Source organism: Melanotaenia boesemani, chromosome 14 (genome assembly GCF_017639745.1).
Source record: "Melanotaenia boesemani isolate fMelBoe1 chromosome 14, fMelBoe1.pri, whole genome shotgun sequence".
Taxonomy (NCBI): domain Eukaryota; kingdom Metazoa; phylum Chordata; class Actinopteri; order Atheriniformes; family Melanotaeniidae; genus Melanotaenia; species Melanotaenia boesemani.
The window spans coordinates 2,757,780-2,777,936 of record NC_055695.1 but is presented as its reverse complement, the minus strand read 5'-3'; the positions used below and the strand labels follow the sequence as shown (position 1 = coordinate 2,777,936).

The following is a 20,157-nucleotide window of genomic DNA, read 5'->3' as shown; positions in this document are numbered from 1 at the left end:
ATAAAACACATAATTGTCTTTCAGGGGCTTCTGAGGGGCCACATTTATGTCCTTACCAATCTCTAAATCAAACATTTGCCCTTGTTCTGATTTAATCTTATAATTAAAAACAGCCACAACTACAAGCAGAAGTTAGGAGCAGAAATTACCACAACTGTTGAGTTGAAGACTCATTCAGCCTCATAAAAGTGAACAGCCAGCTGTTTTTAACCCGACACAACATCTGTAACCTGCTGAGATTTTAACACAGAGTAAGGTGGGTTAACTGGGTCGTGTTGCTAGAAATTACTATCAAGGCAAAAGGGAGGAAGTGTGTGTGTGTGTTCACATGTGATTTTTCTTTCCAGCAGAAAATTTTTACGTATGTTTCGATTTTTGTTGCAAAAGTTCTCACATCAAACCTACAAGCTTGAGCATTTTGGCACATATTTCCCTTCATTACTCTGCAGTTTTCTTTTCTTTAGGCAGGCAGGTGGGCAGGCAGCCATGTCTTTGTCTTTCCAGGAAAACTGACTTACACAACATCGCAGAATCTGCATGGTAGAAGTTTTTTTTTTTCCATTAGTTAGCAGCAGAATTCTGTAAAATACAATCCTTCACCGGATGACTGCAGATTCATTTCTGAAAAAAGAAACACCCCCACCGCTTGATGTTATCTGTTCTCGTCTGCCTGTTTTCATGACGGCTGGTGATGATGGTGCTTCTGTGGAAACAACACAGCTAAATGTGTGTAACCCCCCACTCTCCTGTCTATTCTCAGTCTATTTCAAGTTCTTGGTGGGCCGGAAGATTTTATTGTTCCACTTTCAAAAGGTTAAAAAAAACCCACATTTTTAGAGTTTATCTGACAATCTGGACCTCAGTTACGTGGGTTCAACCAAAATCAGATAAAAACCTAAAAACATTGGGCCGATTTAAAATTAAAATTCCCACCATAATGGACAGAAAAGGAACAAACTGGTTCATACTGAAGATGTTTTATTGAATATTTTAACACAGAAATACAAAAATGACATTAAAACAAAATAAGAAGCAACAAAACGTCACATTTCAGATAAAACCGGGTCTTTAAAACCTGATTCATTGAAACCTCTGGAGTAAAATATGCTGGCTGCTCTCATCTTCATCACAACTCAGTCCCGGACTCGGAGTCTGACCCCGGCTCCTCTTCAGTCGGCCTTCAGGGCGAACAGGACGTCGTCCTGGCTGACGTTGAGGCGGACGCGCTGCAGGACCCCCAGGCGACTAGGCTCCAGCAGCAGCAGTCTGCAGGCTCCCAGCCGCTGAGCCACCGCCAGGCCCTCCGACACGCAGACGGGCTGCAGACCCTCCACCCGACACAGAGCCTGGTGCTGCACAAACACCTGGCAGACAAAACACGGGGAAAATTTTCACTCAGGACACAAACCTGGAGGATTTAGATCCGGAGGGTCAAACGGATTTCAGTTAAGAGGCCACATTCGGTGCAATCTGACCTCCAGTGGGCCGGACCGGCAGAATAACACGTTTTAATTATTTCTAAGTTATTATACTAACCAATAAAAAATAAATCTAGAATCAATATGAAATTTCAGAATAAAAGTGAGAAGTATATTTTTCCCTCAGTTACACATTTATTAATTTTACATGCAATTTAATTTATTAAATATATAGATTATATTTATATCCAAACATTATTTACACATATAAATATATAATTAGCTCTAAATTTATAAAAAAAAATTGAAAGAAATATTTTTACAAATTTGATTTTAAATCTTAATTTTATAAATTCATTACACTTCATCAAAACAATTTACTTTCTATTCAATTTTCCAGTTGATGTACACAGAATATATATTTTAATTTCATATAAAACATTATATATTTATATATGTTTTATATAAAATTAAAATACATATTTACATATATGTATGTATATATATTCCGCCTGGTAGCAACGTTATGCAGGACCATACATGCACGTATGATGTTACATGCTGCCGGTGGTTCCACTCGCCAGTACTGAGGCATGCAGACCGTCTCTTCTACCTGTTGTTCTTCACATGGCGGCAGCGCACATTGATCTACATGCACGACGGTTCTGACGTTGATGTTCTGCAGAAAGTCTCTACAGGTGTGTTTACCGTGTTGTTGTGATGTTTTGTTTATGTTTACGGTTGCTGCTGCATCGGCCATTTTTCTGTTTTCCACCTGCTGCAGAGTTTTGGTGGAGAAAGCTGCAGAAAGTCTCGCTTCATCTGGGAGGGATCAGCTCTCACCTGTTGGAAGGTGGCCTCCTCCAACCCCAGGCGCCGAAACTCTGCGATGACGGCCCGCAGGAAGAGCTGCTCCTGCGTCGACGCACACCTGAAGAAGAAGAAGAAGAAGTTCTGTTTTCTGCTCACACACCATCATCTGAACCCAGCAGCAGCTCATGAATGGATCTCACTTGATGGCGATGATGTAGGCGGAGGAAAACATCTCGTTCAGCGCCTCCATCACGTGACTCATCCCCACCAATCCTGTGGCAGAAGGCTCGGTGAAGGATTGCTCACAGATCTCCGTTGCCCGGCGACAGATGTCCAAACATCGGCGAGCGTCACCTGACAGAGCCGCCACCTGCCAGAGCAGAAAGGGGTCAAGTTGATTCTGGTTCAGGGTCACAAACAGCACAATCACACGAACAGAAAATAACAACAAATAACCAGAAATAAACACAGTCATCTACAAATAAACGCAGAGCGACGGCGACGTGTCCGTCTCAGCGACAACACCCTTAATGATGAAAACTCCTCTTCTTCCCTCCGAGGACCTTAAAGGTTTTTAATAAACTTTTCTTCAGAAAACGCAGTAAAACCAAAATGAAATTTCTCTATAACAATTACTGCAGCTTCAACAACATTTGGTCTCAGTTACACATTCACATAATGATTTTATTCATTTATATATTTCATTTATTCGATAACTATAACCTATAATTTATTGCTTTCTTTAAAGTTTATTTAAAAATATTTTATTTTCTCTATTTTTACATATATATATATATATATATATATATTATTTAATTGCGCGTTAACGCAACACTTTATTAATGCCGTTAATTTTTTTTAATCTCGTGTTTAATTTTTCTTTCCATGTCTCTCTTTCCTGCTGCAGAGGTGCGTCTGATGTAATCAGGAGAGAGTTTATTAAAATGAAGAGACGTTTTCTGTCTGAAAAGAAGAAGCAGCCAGTGACTTGAGTCAGGTGTGTTGCATCAGGGTAGAATCCAAAACCTCCAGGACAGAAGCTCACGAGGACCGGAGTTGGAGATCCTTGGTCTAAACCATGCAGATGGCAGAACATCGTGATTTTGGGACGGGAAACTGCTCCCAAAAGACAACGAGAAACTTTTAATTTATTATTTTTTTTTAATAAATGCGACTTTTTTCTGACTTTTACAAACATGCAGCATAAATCGGGTCTTCTTCTGCCTCTGGTTCGGTGAATCTTGGTCATATTAAGATGAAACTTCCAGCTGTGAGATGTGAGCTTTCAGTAGAGGAGTCATTTGTTCGTGTTCATGAGGAGACATCATTTGTTTTTCAGATTTTGTGTACCTGGTCTTTGAATTGTTTGTTGTCTTAACTGTGTGTGTTGGTGATAGAAATGGTTTTACTGAGCTGGTAGCTGAGATTCTGGACTTTCTGTGGATACCACACATGTTTATAGTTACATCTACAGACCTGACGTTACACCCGGAAACCAGATGTTAACCCTTAACTCCCGGTAGCGGAGGCTGCAGGTGCAGAGGTGAAGCTAAACAGTCAAGCTAAGAATGAAAGTTTAGAGAATTTATAGCCAGAAATGTGGATAATGAAGCAGTGAAGGTACATGGATGGAAGTTATTGTGCATATAGTGAATATTTCTCTCTCCTCACCATCTAGAAGCTGTGAGATTCTCATCCTGCTTTCTGTCTGTTCACCTGATGCTGATATTCATCACATATTGTTCCTTCTGTGTTTAGAAGGAAGCAGCTTCACAGCTTTAAATTCATCCTGCTGACTTTTTACCTTTTAGTTAGTAAATCCTGAACATTCCATCCTTCTTTCTCATAAATATTTGATTTTATAAAAATATATGAAGAAATATTTTAACTGTTGCTGTTTAAAGAGAAAACTGCTGCTAAACCAGTTTATGTGTTTAGTGCAGGGGTCTGCAGCCTTTCCAATCCAAAGAGCCATTTTTCCCTCAGCCAGCTAAATAAAACTCCTTTAGAGACGCAGATGTTACCAGACTTTTCAAAAAGGAAACTTAATATATATTTTAATGAAGAGCCACCATAGGATGTTTATTTTTAAAGAACCACATTTTTATTTCTGTTTTTAAGGTTTAAAATAAAGACAAACATAAAACCTTTATAAAAAGAGGATAGACAGACTTTCTTCTAAGGGATGTGGATATTTGTGGAAAATGATGTAAAAGAAAAAAAAGTTCCTGGTTTCCAACCTAAAAACAGGAAAGACAGATTTAAACCAAAACTTACTGCATTTTCTTTTTATAGCTGTAGGCCGTTTTTTTTTTTAAAGGAAAGAGACATTTTGCGCGTAATGATTTAATCGTTGCCCAGCACGAATATATATATATATATATATATATATATATATATATATATAAAAATACATATTTATATATAAGTCTATCAAAAAATATAGATTTTTACATGTAATTTAAAAAAAATCTAAATTTAAATTTTTTTAATTGATTTTCATTCATATTCTATTTTAACTTATTTAAAAAAAGGTCACGTTTAAATATTTATTCATTAACACGTGAATTACAACTTCCAGATCACAACGGATCTATAAAACCAGTAAACATTAATCTTGGGTACCTGGGAGGAAAAGTCCAGTATGTGAGCATACCTGAGGCGGGTCAAAGACCTGGAGGTCACCTACCTTCCTGGAGACCAGCTGCAGCGCGTCCTCCTCGAAGGCCTTCACCTTGTTGAGGCGCGACGTGATGATCTGCTGCAGCTGCTTGAAGCTGTACGGCTGGAAGGACATCCGGGTCAGACCCTGCGAACATGCAACAGAGTCAGACCCACGAAGCTGCACAAACGTCTCTGTTCTTTACCGTCCGAGCCGCCGCTCACCAGCCTGCTGGCCACCCGGTTGATCATGATCCTCTCCGGCAGGTCCATGGTGTTGGCGATGGTCAGAACCACCAGGCGGGCGTGGCGCCGCGTCGGCCAGTCGAACAGGTTGTACATCACGTTCTGCTTCCTGGTCCACAGCAGGTCCAGCTGCAGGAGAGGAGGCCCACAGGATGTCAGTTCAGCCCCTTAAAACAGCGGTGTAAAACATAAGGTCCGGGGGCCAAAACCAGCCCGCCAGAGGGTCTAGTTTCATAAATGTGAAAATAACTAAGAAATGAACAGTTTTATTTTAATAAAAGTAACTGGGCAGGTCAGGAGGAGAACTGGTTCCACGTTTTCCATCTTTCTGACCTCATAGATGTGACTTCAGTTGGATTACTACACCTGTGGAAATGTACACGTATGTACATTTAAAATAACTTGCTCTGATCATGATGAAATACTGGGTACCTCCCAGATACCTGGGATTACGTGTTTACTGGTTTTATGTATAAATTAACAAATGTTTGTTAAAGTTCTGTAATATTTGGCTCAAAGGGAGAAGATCCAAGCTGAACAGAAGAGGTCAAGAACTGACCCCTGGGGGACTCCACAAGTCAAAGCCACTGGTTTAGATTCAAAGCTGCCGAAGTAAAATAACTTCTGAACAGGACCCGATAAGGGCCGTTCCAAATCAAATCTAATTTTATTTATAGAGCACTTTTCATCCACAAAGCAACACAAAGTGCTGAACATAATAAAACAAATTATGCATATTAAAAACAACATTTAAAAGCCTTCACACACACCAAAGAATATAAAAAAGAAAAAAGTCAATCAGTGTGAGACTCATCAAAACACTTTTTTTACTTTCAGTATTGAAACCTGCTACAGCTCACATCTAACCACAAAACATCTTTCCTGTAAAGTTCAGACTTTCTTTTCTCTAAACTGGAATCTGGTAGGTTGTTAGGAAAGGACCCTTCTAACCCACTCCACCACCCTTCCACCACCTCCATCAGATAAACACTGGCGAGTTCTCAGAAGCTAACTACCTGCAAAAGCCTGAAACTTCTCAGAAATAAATCACACAACTCCTATAAACCTCTTCTGTGTGTGTGAGCACATTAGAAAGAAACAAAACAAACCACGTCCAGTTCCAAGAACTCAAACAGCCGGGTCACTCTCCTACCCAGAAACTGTCAGACTCCAATCTTTGGGGGCTTTACAAGCCAAAGATGGAAAATAAATCTGACATCACAACAATAACATTTAAACCGAGTCATTTTATATCAGTTCCTAGAAAGCTGAACACTGGTGGACCCAGACGTGGTTGTTTCACATCTCCTCGTTCCACCCAAAGACTTCTGACTGCAGCTTCCACCGAACAAACAGCTGGAAGTGTTGCGTTCACTGACACCAAACCTTCATGGTCTCCGTGATGCTGGAGTTCGATTTCTGACTCTGCCTTTGAGCATCTCTGCTTTTTAATGTCTTAAGCCCCGACCGTCTTTTTGGGCTTTCAGCTACAAAATGACCAACCCAAAAAGAGTTGATTATTTCTGATTGATTGATGGATAAAGCCAATAATCAGAGGCTGAAGCTTCACTGCAGATACAGGAAAATATTAACGGTTAGATCCCTGTTAGATCGTTTTATTTTTGACATGAACCAACATGTGGACGCCATCTGTGCAAAGACCGATGAAGCTGAAGTGAAACAGGTTTTAGTAGCTAGGTGTGTTTTAAATTCAGCACATTTTGGCGTTTCGTGATGTCCTCAGTCAGAATGAGAAAAACGTTTTCGGCCCCCGAGTGAAATGATTGCATCGCAGTAATTAAATACAGGAAAATATAAAATTTAAATATAAATAATAAAAAGACAACAAATATTGTAATATTTTAAAGAGGTTGTGGTGCAGAGCGATTGCAGAGATGTGGAGTTCGATGTCCACAGGATGGAAGGACGTCCTGTAGCGCTCTGTGCAGCAGCAAGGTGGCATCTGTCCTGAGGTTGTCCAGCATGTTGTGGAGAGGACTGTCCAGTTTAGTCCTCAACGTGGACAGCATCCTCCTCTCTGACACCCTCAGAGAATCCAGCTCCACTAACAGCATGACTGGCTTCATGGATGAGTTTATGGAGTCTGGTGGTGTCCACCACCTCCAGCACTCAGACCACAGACTCAGAAAACATCCCGAGCATCATCCAGATGTTGAAGGACCTAAGCCACCTCAGAGTGTGGAGACGGCTCTGGTCCATCCTGTAGATGCATCACAGTTTACTATCAGTGACCAGTCTGGGGTATTTGTAGTCCTCCAGTGTCCACATTCCCTCCACTGATGGACGCGGGTACTGGTGGCTTTGACCTCCTCATGTCCACAACCAGCTCTTTGGTTTTTCCCACATGGAGCTGCAGATGGTTCTGCTTGAACCCCGTGACCAAGCTGCCCACCTCCTCATCATCCTCAGTGATGCACCAACCACTGCAGAGTCGCCAGGAAACTGGTGAAGATGGCAGGTCTGAGGTGGAGAGGGTGAAGAGGAGGAAGGAGAGAGGACCGTTTCCTGTGGCGCTCCAGTGATGCCGACCACTCACGATGAGGAATCTGGGACACGCAACTCTGTCCCACTGTCTGTAAACTCGTCTCCAGCTCTTCTTCTGTGGTGGAACTTTTCTTTTGGGATGTTATTTTATCCAGAAGTAGATTTAAAATGGAGGAAAACACCATAAACTATGGATCCACACATAAACATGGAAACATGTTCTATCTGTGCGGCTTTGTTCGGCTGATCTGCATGATTGATCCTCATGGATCCTCGTGAGATTCAGTAGAATTATGCTGATGTTACCATGGTTACATCTATCTCAATCATCAGCGGTAAGGAGGGAAATACCTGTGAAGCAGAATGACTGACACCCGTCTTCTTCCAATCAAACCCATGTAACCCGGCAGAAAATTGGCCGGGTTTTCCAGTAAATGTGCTTTTATTCTGGTGGAGAGAGTTTCAGGAGGCAAAGTTTTGTCAGAGCTCATGATGACGTTTTTCAGATGTGGATCAGAATTCTGCTTCTTCTGCTTTGAGCAGAGATAATGTTGGTCCGTGTACATGCATCTTAACCGTGTTTGTAGAAATGGTTTTAAAGAGCTTTTAGCTGAGCTCCTGTATGTTCTACACGTCTGTGTTTACAGAACAGACCTGCTGCTACACCCAGTGAAACTACTGTTAACCTCTCCAGCAATGAGTCACTGAGAAACTGACTCATCCAAAGAAATGCACAACTTTTAGTTCTTCCAGTTTATTGTTAGTAGATATTAACAATAAATGGCAGCCTTATTCATTGTGAAATCTGCTGACTGTTTTGGTTTATTTCATGTTCTCTGTGTTGGTTTATCTGAGAACCGCTGCCTCTGCTTCCTCCCACAGAGACCAGGTTTCTAAACGCTCACCTCGTCCACCAGCAGCACGGTGCTCTCCTTCCTGGGCGCCGGGTTGCTGAATCTCTTCTCCAGCAGCGCTGCAGCGTGGTCGGCTGTGGCTTTCTGACCCGTCAGCTTCTGCAGGGACAGAAACGTTCTGTATCAGCACCGACATCTTCTCTTCACCTCTAAAAGGTGCATTATGTGGCTTTACAGAGCTTCATATCGTTAATATGAGCAGTTTACAGCTGAATCTGCTCAGCTCGGACCCACCTGGACCCTCATGAATAAACTGTGTCTATGTTCAGAGAGGCTGCAGGTGCCAGTTTGGACGCATGAACGTAAATGTGCTGGTGGAGCTGCAAACTCTCCAGCAGGCAGGAAAATGTAAAGACTTTTTATAGATTCTGTCAGTGTTTCCACTCCAGTAACTGTCAAACCTCTTCAATAAAGGTTCAGTTTCACATCAGAGACAATTCTTCAGACCGTTCTCTGTAAACCCTGGAGATGGCTGTGAAAATCCCAGTAAATACCAACAACCATGCCACGTTCAAAGTTACTAAAACCCCCTTTCTTCCTCATTCTGATGCTCAGGTTGAACTTCAGCAAGTCGTCTCCACCATGTCGCCATGGTTACATGCTGCCCTGTGATTGGCTGGTTGGAGATCTGTGTTGAAGTTGAACAGGTGGAGCTGATGAATCCATCCACAAGATGATCGGCTGCAACCCGCCCCCTCTCCTGGACCAGAACTCTTCCAGGAAAAGATCACAGCTGATCCTTCTTTTCAACCCTCGCGTCACTGATCAGGACTAAAACAACTCCTCCCTATAAAACTAGATAATGTCTTACACCAACGCACACTTTCATTTTTTTAAATTTTAATACATTATTTTATCATGAATGTATATATATATATATGTGTGTGTGTGTGTGGCTCGACTTTAAATTCTTTAATATTAATTATATTTTATTGAAATTAAATGTTTGTATTTTGTTATAATTTAGTTCTATGATGTTATTTTTTGTTTCGTTTATTTTGTTTTATGTTATTTTAATTTAAATTTATATTCCATTAACTAATTCATTTTTATTTTCCTTTTGTTATATTTAATTTAATATTTTATGAAACTTTAATATACAAATTTTTTTATATTTTGTTATTTTATATTAATTCTATTTGATTTTGATTTAATGTTTTATGTTATACTGGATTTTCATTAAATCTTATTTTATTTCATGTTATAATAAATTAAATTTTATTTTATTTGCTGATGTGTTTTGTTTTGTCGTTTTTCTTTGTAAAACACACTTTATATTTATGCTGTGTAGGGGCTTGTATTTAGGAAATAAATTTGTTCTATGTGCAAACTTACTCACAAAGTCTCGTTCTGGCTCTGATGCGGTGCTTCGTGGGTGTACATGAGGCTGCAGGTGAAAAAGCCAAACAAACACGACTCTAAAGAGTCTTTTGCTCACAAGTTCAACCAAAATCAATCCAACACAATCGTTTGTCTTCTGCACAGACACATAAGACAGAATGTTGGACGGGTCCTCTCGGAAAGTCTCTCCTGCCTCCAGAACTACGACCAGGTGTGATGCAGGAGGTCAGAGACACCTGCAGACGATCTCACCTGCAGGATCTGGACGTAGGCCTGATGAGGGTCCGTCATCTTCATCCCGTTGATCTCGATGAAGCTGAACGGCGGGATCTCATCCACGTCAGCCGCGTGCTGCAGACAGCGCATCACCTCGTGGACCGTGGCGGTTTTACCTGTTCCAGGTACACCTGAGATGTACATGCACCTGAAACACAACAAAACAAGTTTATTTCCTGTCGAAGCAGAGCAGAGACGAAAGAACCTGCTTCAGGTCCACCATCGAACCTTTGTTTAATCATCTCCTGTGTGAAAGGTGAAAGTGTCTTCACCAGCAGTAAGAAGTTTCATCACTAAAGCTGCCCCCTCTCATGATGAGTAAAGACCATTTAATGGCGGCTGATGGCGGTCTGTGCTCTGTCCTGGTTCTAGTGTATTACGGTGGTTCATGTCAGAGCGGCTTCTGGCCTCTGAAGCAACTCTGTTCAAACTGAGACGACTGGAACTGGTTCTCATCTCATGATCAAATGCTGCCACCTGCTGGTTCCTGCAGGAGCTGCCGTGTAACGTTCCACTCGTCACTTCTGCTGGTTTTATGACGTTTACGTCCTCTGGATCAAATTTAATCAAATTATCTGAGCTTTTAGATCCATGTGAGCCTGTGTGAAGTCTGAGATCCTCTCAGAGACTTGATTTAGGACCTGAGGAGATCAGGTCAGCAGAGTCATGGTCTTTTTTTACATCTCTTCAATACAGACTTTCATCACATGATTTTATCTTTCCTACAGTTATATTTATATGACTGTGCTGTTTTAAATGGTTTAACTTGATTTTATCTACTGCTTTGTGAAGCACAAAGGATTACATGAATAAAGTTCTTTATTATAACCTTATCATCTGCATCTCCTGAACTTCTAAAATGTTTGTTAACAAACCATTTGAACCCAACCTGCTCTGCTGATTTTAGGCTTTTTCTTGTTGCTGAGCCGGTCGTCATGGTGTCGGACATGAAACCAGCATGGTAGCAGCCAGGCTGACGACCGATGTCTGCTTCACACCGACAGACCACTGACACGCACAGAACTAACGTCTCGGGAATTTCTAAGGCCTGGTACACACAAAGATTTTTTAACCTGATGAGACCTCACACGTAAAGATAAAATCAGGTATTTAACTGTTGATGGTTCTGTGTGTGTGGTGGCGCCGATAATCTCATCACAGAACAACACACACACAACGGTGCTGTCTCACAACCGACCTAAAATCTAGTCCTCTGAGCCAGAAATGGGCGTGACCAAACGCAACCTAACAAAAAACCAAGTAGAAGAACCATGGCAACAACCGGAAAACACAACATGGAAGAGGACAGGACGAGGGAATGATGGCGGTCCCGGGACTATTGTTAACAGAAAAATCCAGAAAAAATAACAGACTGGAGACGGCGTGAACACGAACTTTATATCCTTCCTTGCTCCCCCGTCAGCTCGCTCTCTGATTGGCTACATTCTGTTCCACGTCTCCATCCACACACACAACTCAGGAGTCGTCGGCGCTCCTCACACACATTAAATATTAAACATGTTCAATACTTCCGATTGTCGGCCCGTTTCAGAGCGATTAACGGGACGGATTCACTCCTAACACACCCCAGACCACAGGATCATTTTATAGGAAAATCTTATAAGATAATCGGTCTGTCTTTGGTCGGGAAGGGAAAACTGGGACAAAAACAGCCCGATTGTCTTTATGTGTGTACCAGGCCTAAAAGCAGAGGAGCCGGCGGATTTTTGTGCGTTTGAGTCTTAATCAGCCTCACCCGCCCGTGCCGTCGGTGATCTTGCTCTCCACAAAGCTGTAGATGTCCTGGAACTCCTGCTCCCTGCAGGGCAGAGACTCCGGCACCGAGGACACATGAAGCCTGAGAATCACCACAAACGTAGACGTTCACATCCAGACATTCGCTGACACGCAGCAGTGACATCAACCGTTATGACACAAACACACATAACTAAAAACAATGAGATGGAACATTTTAAAGGATTGTGGATCATAATCAGCTCAGTGTTTGCGTCCGACAGACCAGGGGTGGCGTTAACTCTCATTAATTAAATATTCTAACAAACAAGAAGAATATAAAACTTCAGCCGGTTTCGGACACCCGAGTCTGAGCCGGGTCGCTGTACCTGGTTCTGGCCTCCTCCAGGACGTTGGCGGGTTGTCGGGCCGGCCTCGTCCTGCAGGGGATGCTGGGCGTGGCAGTGCGGGGGGTCCGCGGCGTGCTCGGCCCGCTCTGTATAAACATAAAAACTCTAAATAAGAAACCTCCCACCCGCTTCTCCTGGCGTCGTCTCCGTGGCAACCCTTACCTTCCTGCTGGGAGTCTTCCTCGGTGTCCTGGTCGAAGGACGGGTTTTGTGTTTGGCCCGAGGCGTGTGACACCCGTCGGCGGCCCGTCGGCTCTTCTTCACCACCACCTCATCGTCACTATCCAGCCCCGCCTCTTCTTCCTCGTCCTCTGCATCCTCTTCCTCCTCACTGCTGCTTTGCAGCTCCTTTTTGGATGGAACGAAATCATCCTCGTCGTCTTCGTCAGCGTTGAAGTCCAGCTGGTCGTCCAGAAGGTTCCTAATGAAAATGGCTTTTCATGAGGCACTAAAGTCCATTAATCTGATACCTGAGTTTATTTCAATTTTATTTATAGAGCACTTCTCAAACACAAAGTAACACAAAGTGCTGTACATAATAAATATGGATTTTAAAAACAAATTAAAAAAGAAAATTCAACTTTAACTGAATAAAGAAAAGGTTTTTCAGTCTGATTTTAAGTGTTAAAAATGCTGAAAATTCTCTTTGAAAGCGACTAATTAATCCTGAAGCTATCGGAGATGATGGAGGGGCAGCAGGAGGTCAGAGGTCACGATGAATCACTCACAGCTGCTCCCTGATGCGAGACGACACCTTCAGGGCCGACTTCCTCCTGGAGCTCCTCGGCGTGGCAGCGACCGGCATCGGGGAGGAGGTCTCATCGTCCGCCTCGGCTCTGGACGGACAAACGGTGTAACAGGAAATAAGACAGCATACTAGATGGACGCCACAATTTCTTGACGTCACAATTAATCGCAGTATTAAACGCAAGAATTAATTAATCGTAAAGATCCCACCAGCTTCCAGAAAGGATCAGCAAATCAGAGCAATTTAGACAGAAAACAAAGTTAAACAACATCTTTTCCTTGCATGTTTTAATAGGAAAGTACGGCGGAGGAAGAGTTATTCCCTCTAAACAAACGGGCTAAATCATCCTGGTCGGATGGAGGACGGATCACCAGCCTGTAAACCATGACATAAAACAGAAAATCAGTCTTTCACCACCTGCAGGATAACCTGCAGCTTTGAATGCTAATGTAAAGATAAATGTCGAGTAACTGGATTAAATGATGTTGATGTTTATCTAACATAACACATTAAATGATATCCGGTCATTTGCAATTCAATAATTATGTACGACTCTGGTTGGACGCGTTCAGCAGCTTCTGTTAAAAGTTACATTATACGCACTGAAAAACCAAAATACGTCTCTGTTCCAACACAACCGAGTCAGCGTGATGCCTTTCAGCGGTCGCCGCTACCGCAGGCGTGATGCGCCGTATATCAGGGCAAAGCTGTGTGGGATTACAGTAGAAAAGTTACGGTATTTCTAAGAGATGATGTACTCACAGGACGCCCAGAGCTGGCTCCTTCCCCGGTCTCTGGTCTTTCCTCCGGGAAGGCGTGGCAGCTCTGAAGACAGAAAAGAAGACGTCAGCTCCTCCTTTTGATTTACAAACAACCAGCTTCACCGTGCTGTGCAGACACCTCCGATAAAAACGGATAAAACCCTGTAAAAGCACGTTTCCCTGAGTGAAACACCACTTCGTGCTCCAGGACTAAACTCCCAGCATCCTCTCTGCTCCCATGCTGAACATCACAATCAAACTGGTGTCCCATTAACGTCCCAGTTCTCAGCAGGTGCTGTAAACGCCACCTCGTGATGCATTCGCTGACTCACGTCTTTGCCCGGGTGGAGCGGTTTTTCATCGGGGTGGTACTTCGTCTCCGCGGCGTTCTGACTGCATCCAGCATCAAACCCACCTCCGTCTCCTCCGCCTGCCGAGGACTGGAGAGACACCAGTGTTCCTGTGCTTTCATCACTGGTTTCAGACCAGTTACCACCAGCTCATGACCAGTACAGGACGAATAATGATGGACGAGCTGCTTTTAACTAAAAAATAAACCAATTCTTTTCTTTAATGACAGTTAGTCTGAGACTTCAAACCGTCGATGTCAAACATATGGCCCAGGGACTAAAAACGGCCGGTCGGAGGGTCCAACCTGAACGTGAAGATAAAAGATGTTAACTGTAATATTTTAATAAAAGTAACTGTAATCCTGAACTTGTCCACCTGAGGTTTAATTTTTCTGTTTTAATGGCTTCATAGATGCGACTTCTGGTCAGGATCACCACACGCATGTGGAAATGGACACGCATGTACATTTAAAATGACCTTGTTACTCTGGATGTATCATGTCCAGAGATTAAATGTTTGGTGGTTTTATAGATCCATTATGATCTGGAAGTTGTAATGTAAGTCTTAATAAGGAAATATATAAATGTGTAAAAATGTCAAATAAATTAAATATATGAATAAAAAAAAAACAAATAAAGAAATCTTAAAATATAATATAAAATAGCAGTATGTATAAAATATATTTATTTTATTTAATGAAGTTAATATTTTTTTTTATAAAGACTTATGTAAACCAATAATAAAAACCTAATAAATATAAATAAATAAAAACATGTAAATGTGCAACTGCATCTAAATAAAGACTAAAAAAAACTATTTATTTGCTCTAAAACAAAAGGAAAATGTGGACTTTTCATTATTTATGGACTATATGCTGTTACTTTACTGCTCTGACCTACTGGAGACCAGCTGAGCTGAATGTGGACCCTACAGATCTATAAACCAGTTTTTCATGTCCAGCTCAGCTTCTCCTCCTTTTTTATGGTTACCATGGTGACAAGCGCACACACACACATCGTCGCTGTCCGATGAAAAGCACGTATCTCCAAAATTCTTGTTTTTACAGCAGCATGAAAACAGTTTTTCTCAGAAACGTCTTAAATAGACGGCCTCATAAAACGTCCTATAAATATCCAAGGCATCAGTTAAAACGGAAAAATTTAAACATGCTGTTAACGGTAAAACGTCAAAAGTGGACATGCGTGGTTTCCATTGGACAGCGACGATGTTCTTGTATCCACAGCTGTGGGCGAACTGACCTGCTGGAGTCGTCCCTGGCAGACGATGGAGGACTCTGCGCCTCGTCGAGGGACATTTTATGGAGGACGATGGCAGACGACTTCAGGGGGATGGTGTCCTGAGCGGCGGGGGCTCTGTTGGCCTTTCTGAGGGGGGTGAGGCTGTGGGCGAAGGTCGGAGAACAAGGGGGGGAGGACGGCAGTCGGCGAGCCAGCGTCACCTCCTTCTCCAGGTCCTCCTGAAGCAGATGGATCAGGACGTCCTCTCCGTCCGTCTTCTCTGGATCTGATGGGACAGAAACCGTTTAGTGAGCTTCTGATTGGTGCAGCATCAGATGCTCCTCCTCCTGATGCTCACCACAGAGCTCCAGCTTCTTGCGGACCCCCGGCATTCCCGCCGCCGCGCTCCTCCTCTTGGCGCTGAGGAGTTTTGAAGCCGACAGTTTGGACGCAGAGTGAAGCGACTCCGCTTCCATGGCAACGGCAGCTTTACTGGCGCTCCTGACAACCCGACTGTGTGTTGCCTCCCCCAAGGCGACCCGCCGCATAATGGTGGGGTCCGGCGTGGGTAGGGCGCGAAGAGGCGGAGCTCTGGAAGCAGGCGTGGCTGCAGGGGGGGAGCAAGGGGGTGAGGGGGGGAGTGAGGGTTTAGAACGGGAGGGGGGGGGGAGCAGGTTCAGAGTCCATCAGAGCAGAGTCCACCTCCCTGAAGGTCTTTGAGTCCCAGGAGAACTTCACGTACAGAGTTTCTGTGTCGTCGGAGTCGGGAAACGGAGTGGCGGGGGCCAGGTGCTTCACCTGGGGAGAGAAAGGGGAGGAGCCTAAATGTCAGCTAGCCTACAGCTACATGGATTGGTGGTCTCTAGTGCTGGATTTATATTTCCTCTGCGTCTGTGTACGGTAGGTTACTGCGTCACCGCCGTAGGCGCTGCATAGCTCCGCGGAGGCCCGACATGCACCTCTTCCAGACCTGACGTGCACGCCTCCTATGCAGACGGTTATGCAGAACTACTCTTTTATGATTGGTCAATTTGGGATTACCAGTTTCCGGATTTCTGGATCTTCTCTCTGAATTTGTCCAGTAACCGCCATTTTTAAAAACAACACCCAGTGGATCACGTTGATGAGATGCTGATGGAATTACGTCTTTGTTTTCTTCCACAAGCTAATAAAGACACGGAACCATACTGGACGCCATTGTTGTTTAAAAACAGAAAACGCCTTCCGGGACTAATATGAACCATTTCAAAACTCCGACCTGGTGAGTTTACCAGCCGATACCACCCCCGCTGCCACCTTCAGGAAAAGAAACTGCAACACGACACCAAAACGACGACGGGTTGCAGGTTCTGGGGGGTGTGGTGGACCTGGGGAGAAGAGGCAGCCAAGTAAAATGCTGCCACCAGATTTTTAACTGGTTCCAGGAAGAGAGAGCTCATTACACCACTGGCTTCCAGTTACATTTGAAGCGGAAATCTGAACAGTAACCTTTAACTCAGGCGGTTGCTGCTTTTAATCATTTTAATTTATTTTACATGACTTTATAATGATTTTTAACACCATTTTAATTACATCTTAATATGATTGTTTCTCTTTATATTACTTTATGTACTTCTCAACTCTTCCTGCACCCCGCTGTAATGCTGTTAATGTTTTATGTAAAGAACTTTGAATTGTCTTGTACATGAAATGTGAGGAAATGTTTAATAAATAAAGTGTTATGACATTTATTTATGTAATTGTGAATAAATCAGCCCTTAGTGGTTTCCAGTTTAAGAAAATAGGAAATGTGTCATTTTAAGGAGGATGGAACATCCTCAAATATCAAATCAAGGATTTAGTGAGGAAGTAAATTCAGGAGAAATAAACCATGAATGTCAGAAAAGAGAAATAATTCATGTCTGTCCTGCTGGTGGCCAACAAAAACCCTCAGGAGGAAAATAACAAATAAAGAGAAAAGAATTTGTTATAAAATGTTCTGTTCTTGAGGGAAGAGAGTTAAGTAGGAGCTTCAGCACTAATTTCTTCTCAGGAACTGTTGGTAAAGCCAGGAAGTAACGTCACCTGCACAGGTCTGATGATGGACTCAGCGTTGACCTCGTCGTCACAGCTGCGTCCCTGATAGAAGAAGATCTCCTGTGGGTGAGGCGGTCTACCCAGCAGCGTCAGCTTGCTCTGAGGCACTTCAGAAACCCGCACAAACCACTGAACCAGAGCCTTCTTCTGCTCCCCGTTCTCTGGAACAGCAGGAGATCACGAGTCAAGTTAGGTACCATCACTGAGAAACGTCCAGCTGGAGTTCCAAGACTTCTGTGTTGTTGTTGTAACTCATTCGCTCCGGTTTGAGGTCATCGACTTAAAACAAAGCTACACGATAGACGAAAAAACCTGGAACAATCAGGGTGTGAAAGATAAAACTCACCGTCACCGAACAGCCGGACTACTTTAGCTACATATGGGTTGTCGTCATCGTCGCCCTCGATCAGGATGTGCTGGCCGGCTTTGATGACCGTGGTCCTCGGGAGACCCTCCACACTGATGGCCAAAGAGCTGAAACAGAAAAGAACCAAAACGATCTAAAAGGTGGAATTTCGACTAGATCATGACCGTTCTGCAGCAACTGTGTGATGGAGCAAAATGAAGACCTTGTTCAATCGATGACACCAAGACTTGGCAGTTCTGTAGGAAAAAGGGGGTCCAACCCGGTACTACTGGTGGACCAGATAAAGAGGACGGTGAGTGTATTACTGCTGGTAAACAATGTCTTTAATTTGGGTATTTTTACATGTTACATACTCATTAAGGGATATCAGAAGGTTTGATTCAGCTGCTTGTGAGCTACTGAACTGAAAATGTGAAAACGTAAGACGTTAACAGACTACTGATGCATGACAACACTTAGGTGTCCCCCAGGGGACGGTCTAGGACCCGTTTCTCTTCACGCTCTGGTGTCAGCAAATCCACCTCCTGATCAGTGCAGGGAGAACCAAGGACATGGAGGTGGATTTTTACAGACGCTGGTCTGCTGTCCCCTCACTGCTGAACATCCAGCAAATGGACAGTGAGAGGGTGGACTCTTCTAAGTACCTGGGTGTTCACCTAAACAATAAACCCGATGGGACTCACAACACGGACCACTGTACAGGAAGGTCAGAGCAGGTCTATCTTCTGAGGAGACTGTGGTCTTTTGGAGTGAAGGAGGAGCATCACAGAGAGGGAGAGGAAGAAGCTGGACAAAGTCATCAGGAAGTCCAGCTCTGTTCTGGGCTGGTCTCTGGACTCAGTGCAGGGGGTAGGTGATTAAAGGGTCCTGACAGAACTGGCCTCCATGCTGGACCATGAGTCCCACCCCCTGCAGGACCCCTGTCTGGTCTGGAGAGCAGTTTCAGGGACAGACTGATCCATCCTCGCTGTGTGGAGGAGAGATACTGCAGGTCTTTCCTCCTGCTGCTGTCACACTTTACAATGAACACATGAAACTTTACATGTTTATGTACATGTTTATATCCTGTACATACTTACCAGATACTGGACATATTATTACTTATTGTGTGTGTGCACCTGTACTGCTGCAACAAAGCAGTTTCCCCACCGAGGGACTAATAAAGGTTTCTTATTCTTATTACTACTATGATCCAGTTAGAAAATTTTACCTGTGATATAACTAAGAAAAGGTTTAGAAACAATTTCTCTTGCTGAACACAAAACCTCCTCCTGAGCAGGTGAAGCATCACTTATCATGGCGATCTAACCTGGTTAAAACGAAGCACCTTTGGGACACTAAAATCTAATAATTTAAGCTCAGATTGCTGCTAGACTGCTAATCTTGCCTTGTAGAAAAGCCCACATTTAATCCAGTCATGGAAAAATGAATATACATATTCAAGCTATGTGCATTCCTCTTACAATTATTATACTCTTAAGAATAAATAGCTGCCAATTAATACTTTATCATCTAATTAGAAAGTTTGCACAGCAATAAGAAACTTTTTTTTTTTTTTTTGTTTATTCCATCTAATAATACCAACAGGTGTTGTAATATACATGCTTGAAAAGCCCCATTAGTCATCTTTACTACGAGGTATAACTTGTAAGGATGAAGCTTCAGAGGAATAAGCAACACAACAAAACGTGTGGGTTGTACCCCCAAAGATGTACTAAAATCCTACAATATTCTCCAGTTAGTACTCACACTGGTTTTCAATTGAATTGTTCATCTTTCATCCTGCAGTTCATGTTAAGCTTATTGTCCAATGAATGTTTAATCATCTTGGGAGAACACAACACACAAACGACTTTTTGCAAATAAACGACACAAACTACATAAACAGGATTCAAAGCCTGTACAAAATTAATTCAGGACTAGTACTCACTCATATTCATATGTTTTAAGCTTCCTGTCGAAACTCCGTGGTCTTCCTCCCCATTGATAAATTCGTTTGACTCTCAGTCTGGTGAAATATTTCATCCCGCTTCCTTCCTTTCAGCTCCGCAGCAACCAGGAAAAAATACAAAAACACTTCGGATCGTAGGTGATGGTGATCCGTCTATTGTTACTGTTTTACTTCAAAGCTAGTTTCCACAGAAGACCTACAGAAATCAGCTTCAAACAAACACTGACAGCATTTCGCGCGAAAATTCTTCTTCGGCGTAGAAATGTTGGGAAGCAACGAGTTGGCGGACTATCGCTACCGCCTCCTGGTGGAGGGCAGCGGCATTATAAGAAAAAAATAACAAACGA

General features: G+C 43.0%; 1 protein-coding gene across 1 annotated transcript; it reads right to left on the bottom strand.

Annotated features, from left to right (window-relative positions):
• Positions 1-961: 961 nt before the first annotated feature.
• orc1 (origin recognition complex, subunit 1) lies at positions 962-20,076 on the bottom strand. The gene is given in 19 exon segments (XM_042007355.1): positions 962-1,364; positions 2,262-2,349; positions 2,432-2,601; positions 4,921-5,040; positions 5,118-5,267; positions 8,549-8,656; positions 10,151-10,322; positions 11,931-12,032; positions 12,298-12,404; positions 12,481-12,739; positions 13,047-13,154; positions 13,829-13,891; positions 14,160-14,267; positions 15,438-15,702; positions 15,775-16,090; positions 16,092-16,214; positions 17,481-17,653; positions 17,839-17,966; positions 19,790-20,076. Coding segments are annotated over 19 exon segments (2,850 nt in total). The 5' UTR covers positions 19,885-20,076; the 3' UTR covers positions 962-1,169.
• Positions 20,077-20,157: the final 81 nt, after the last annotated feature.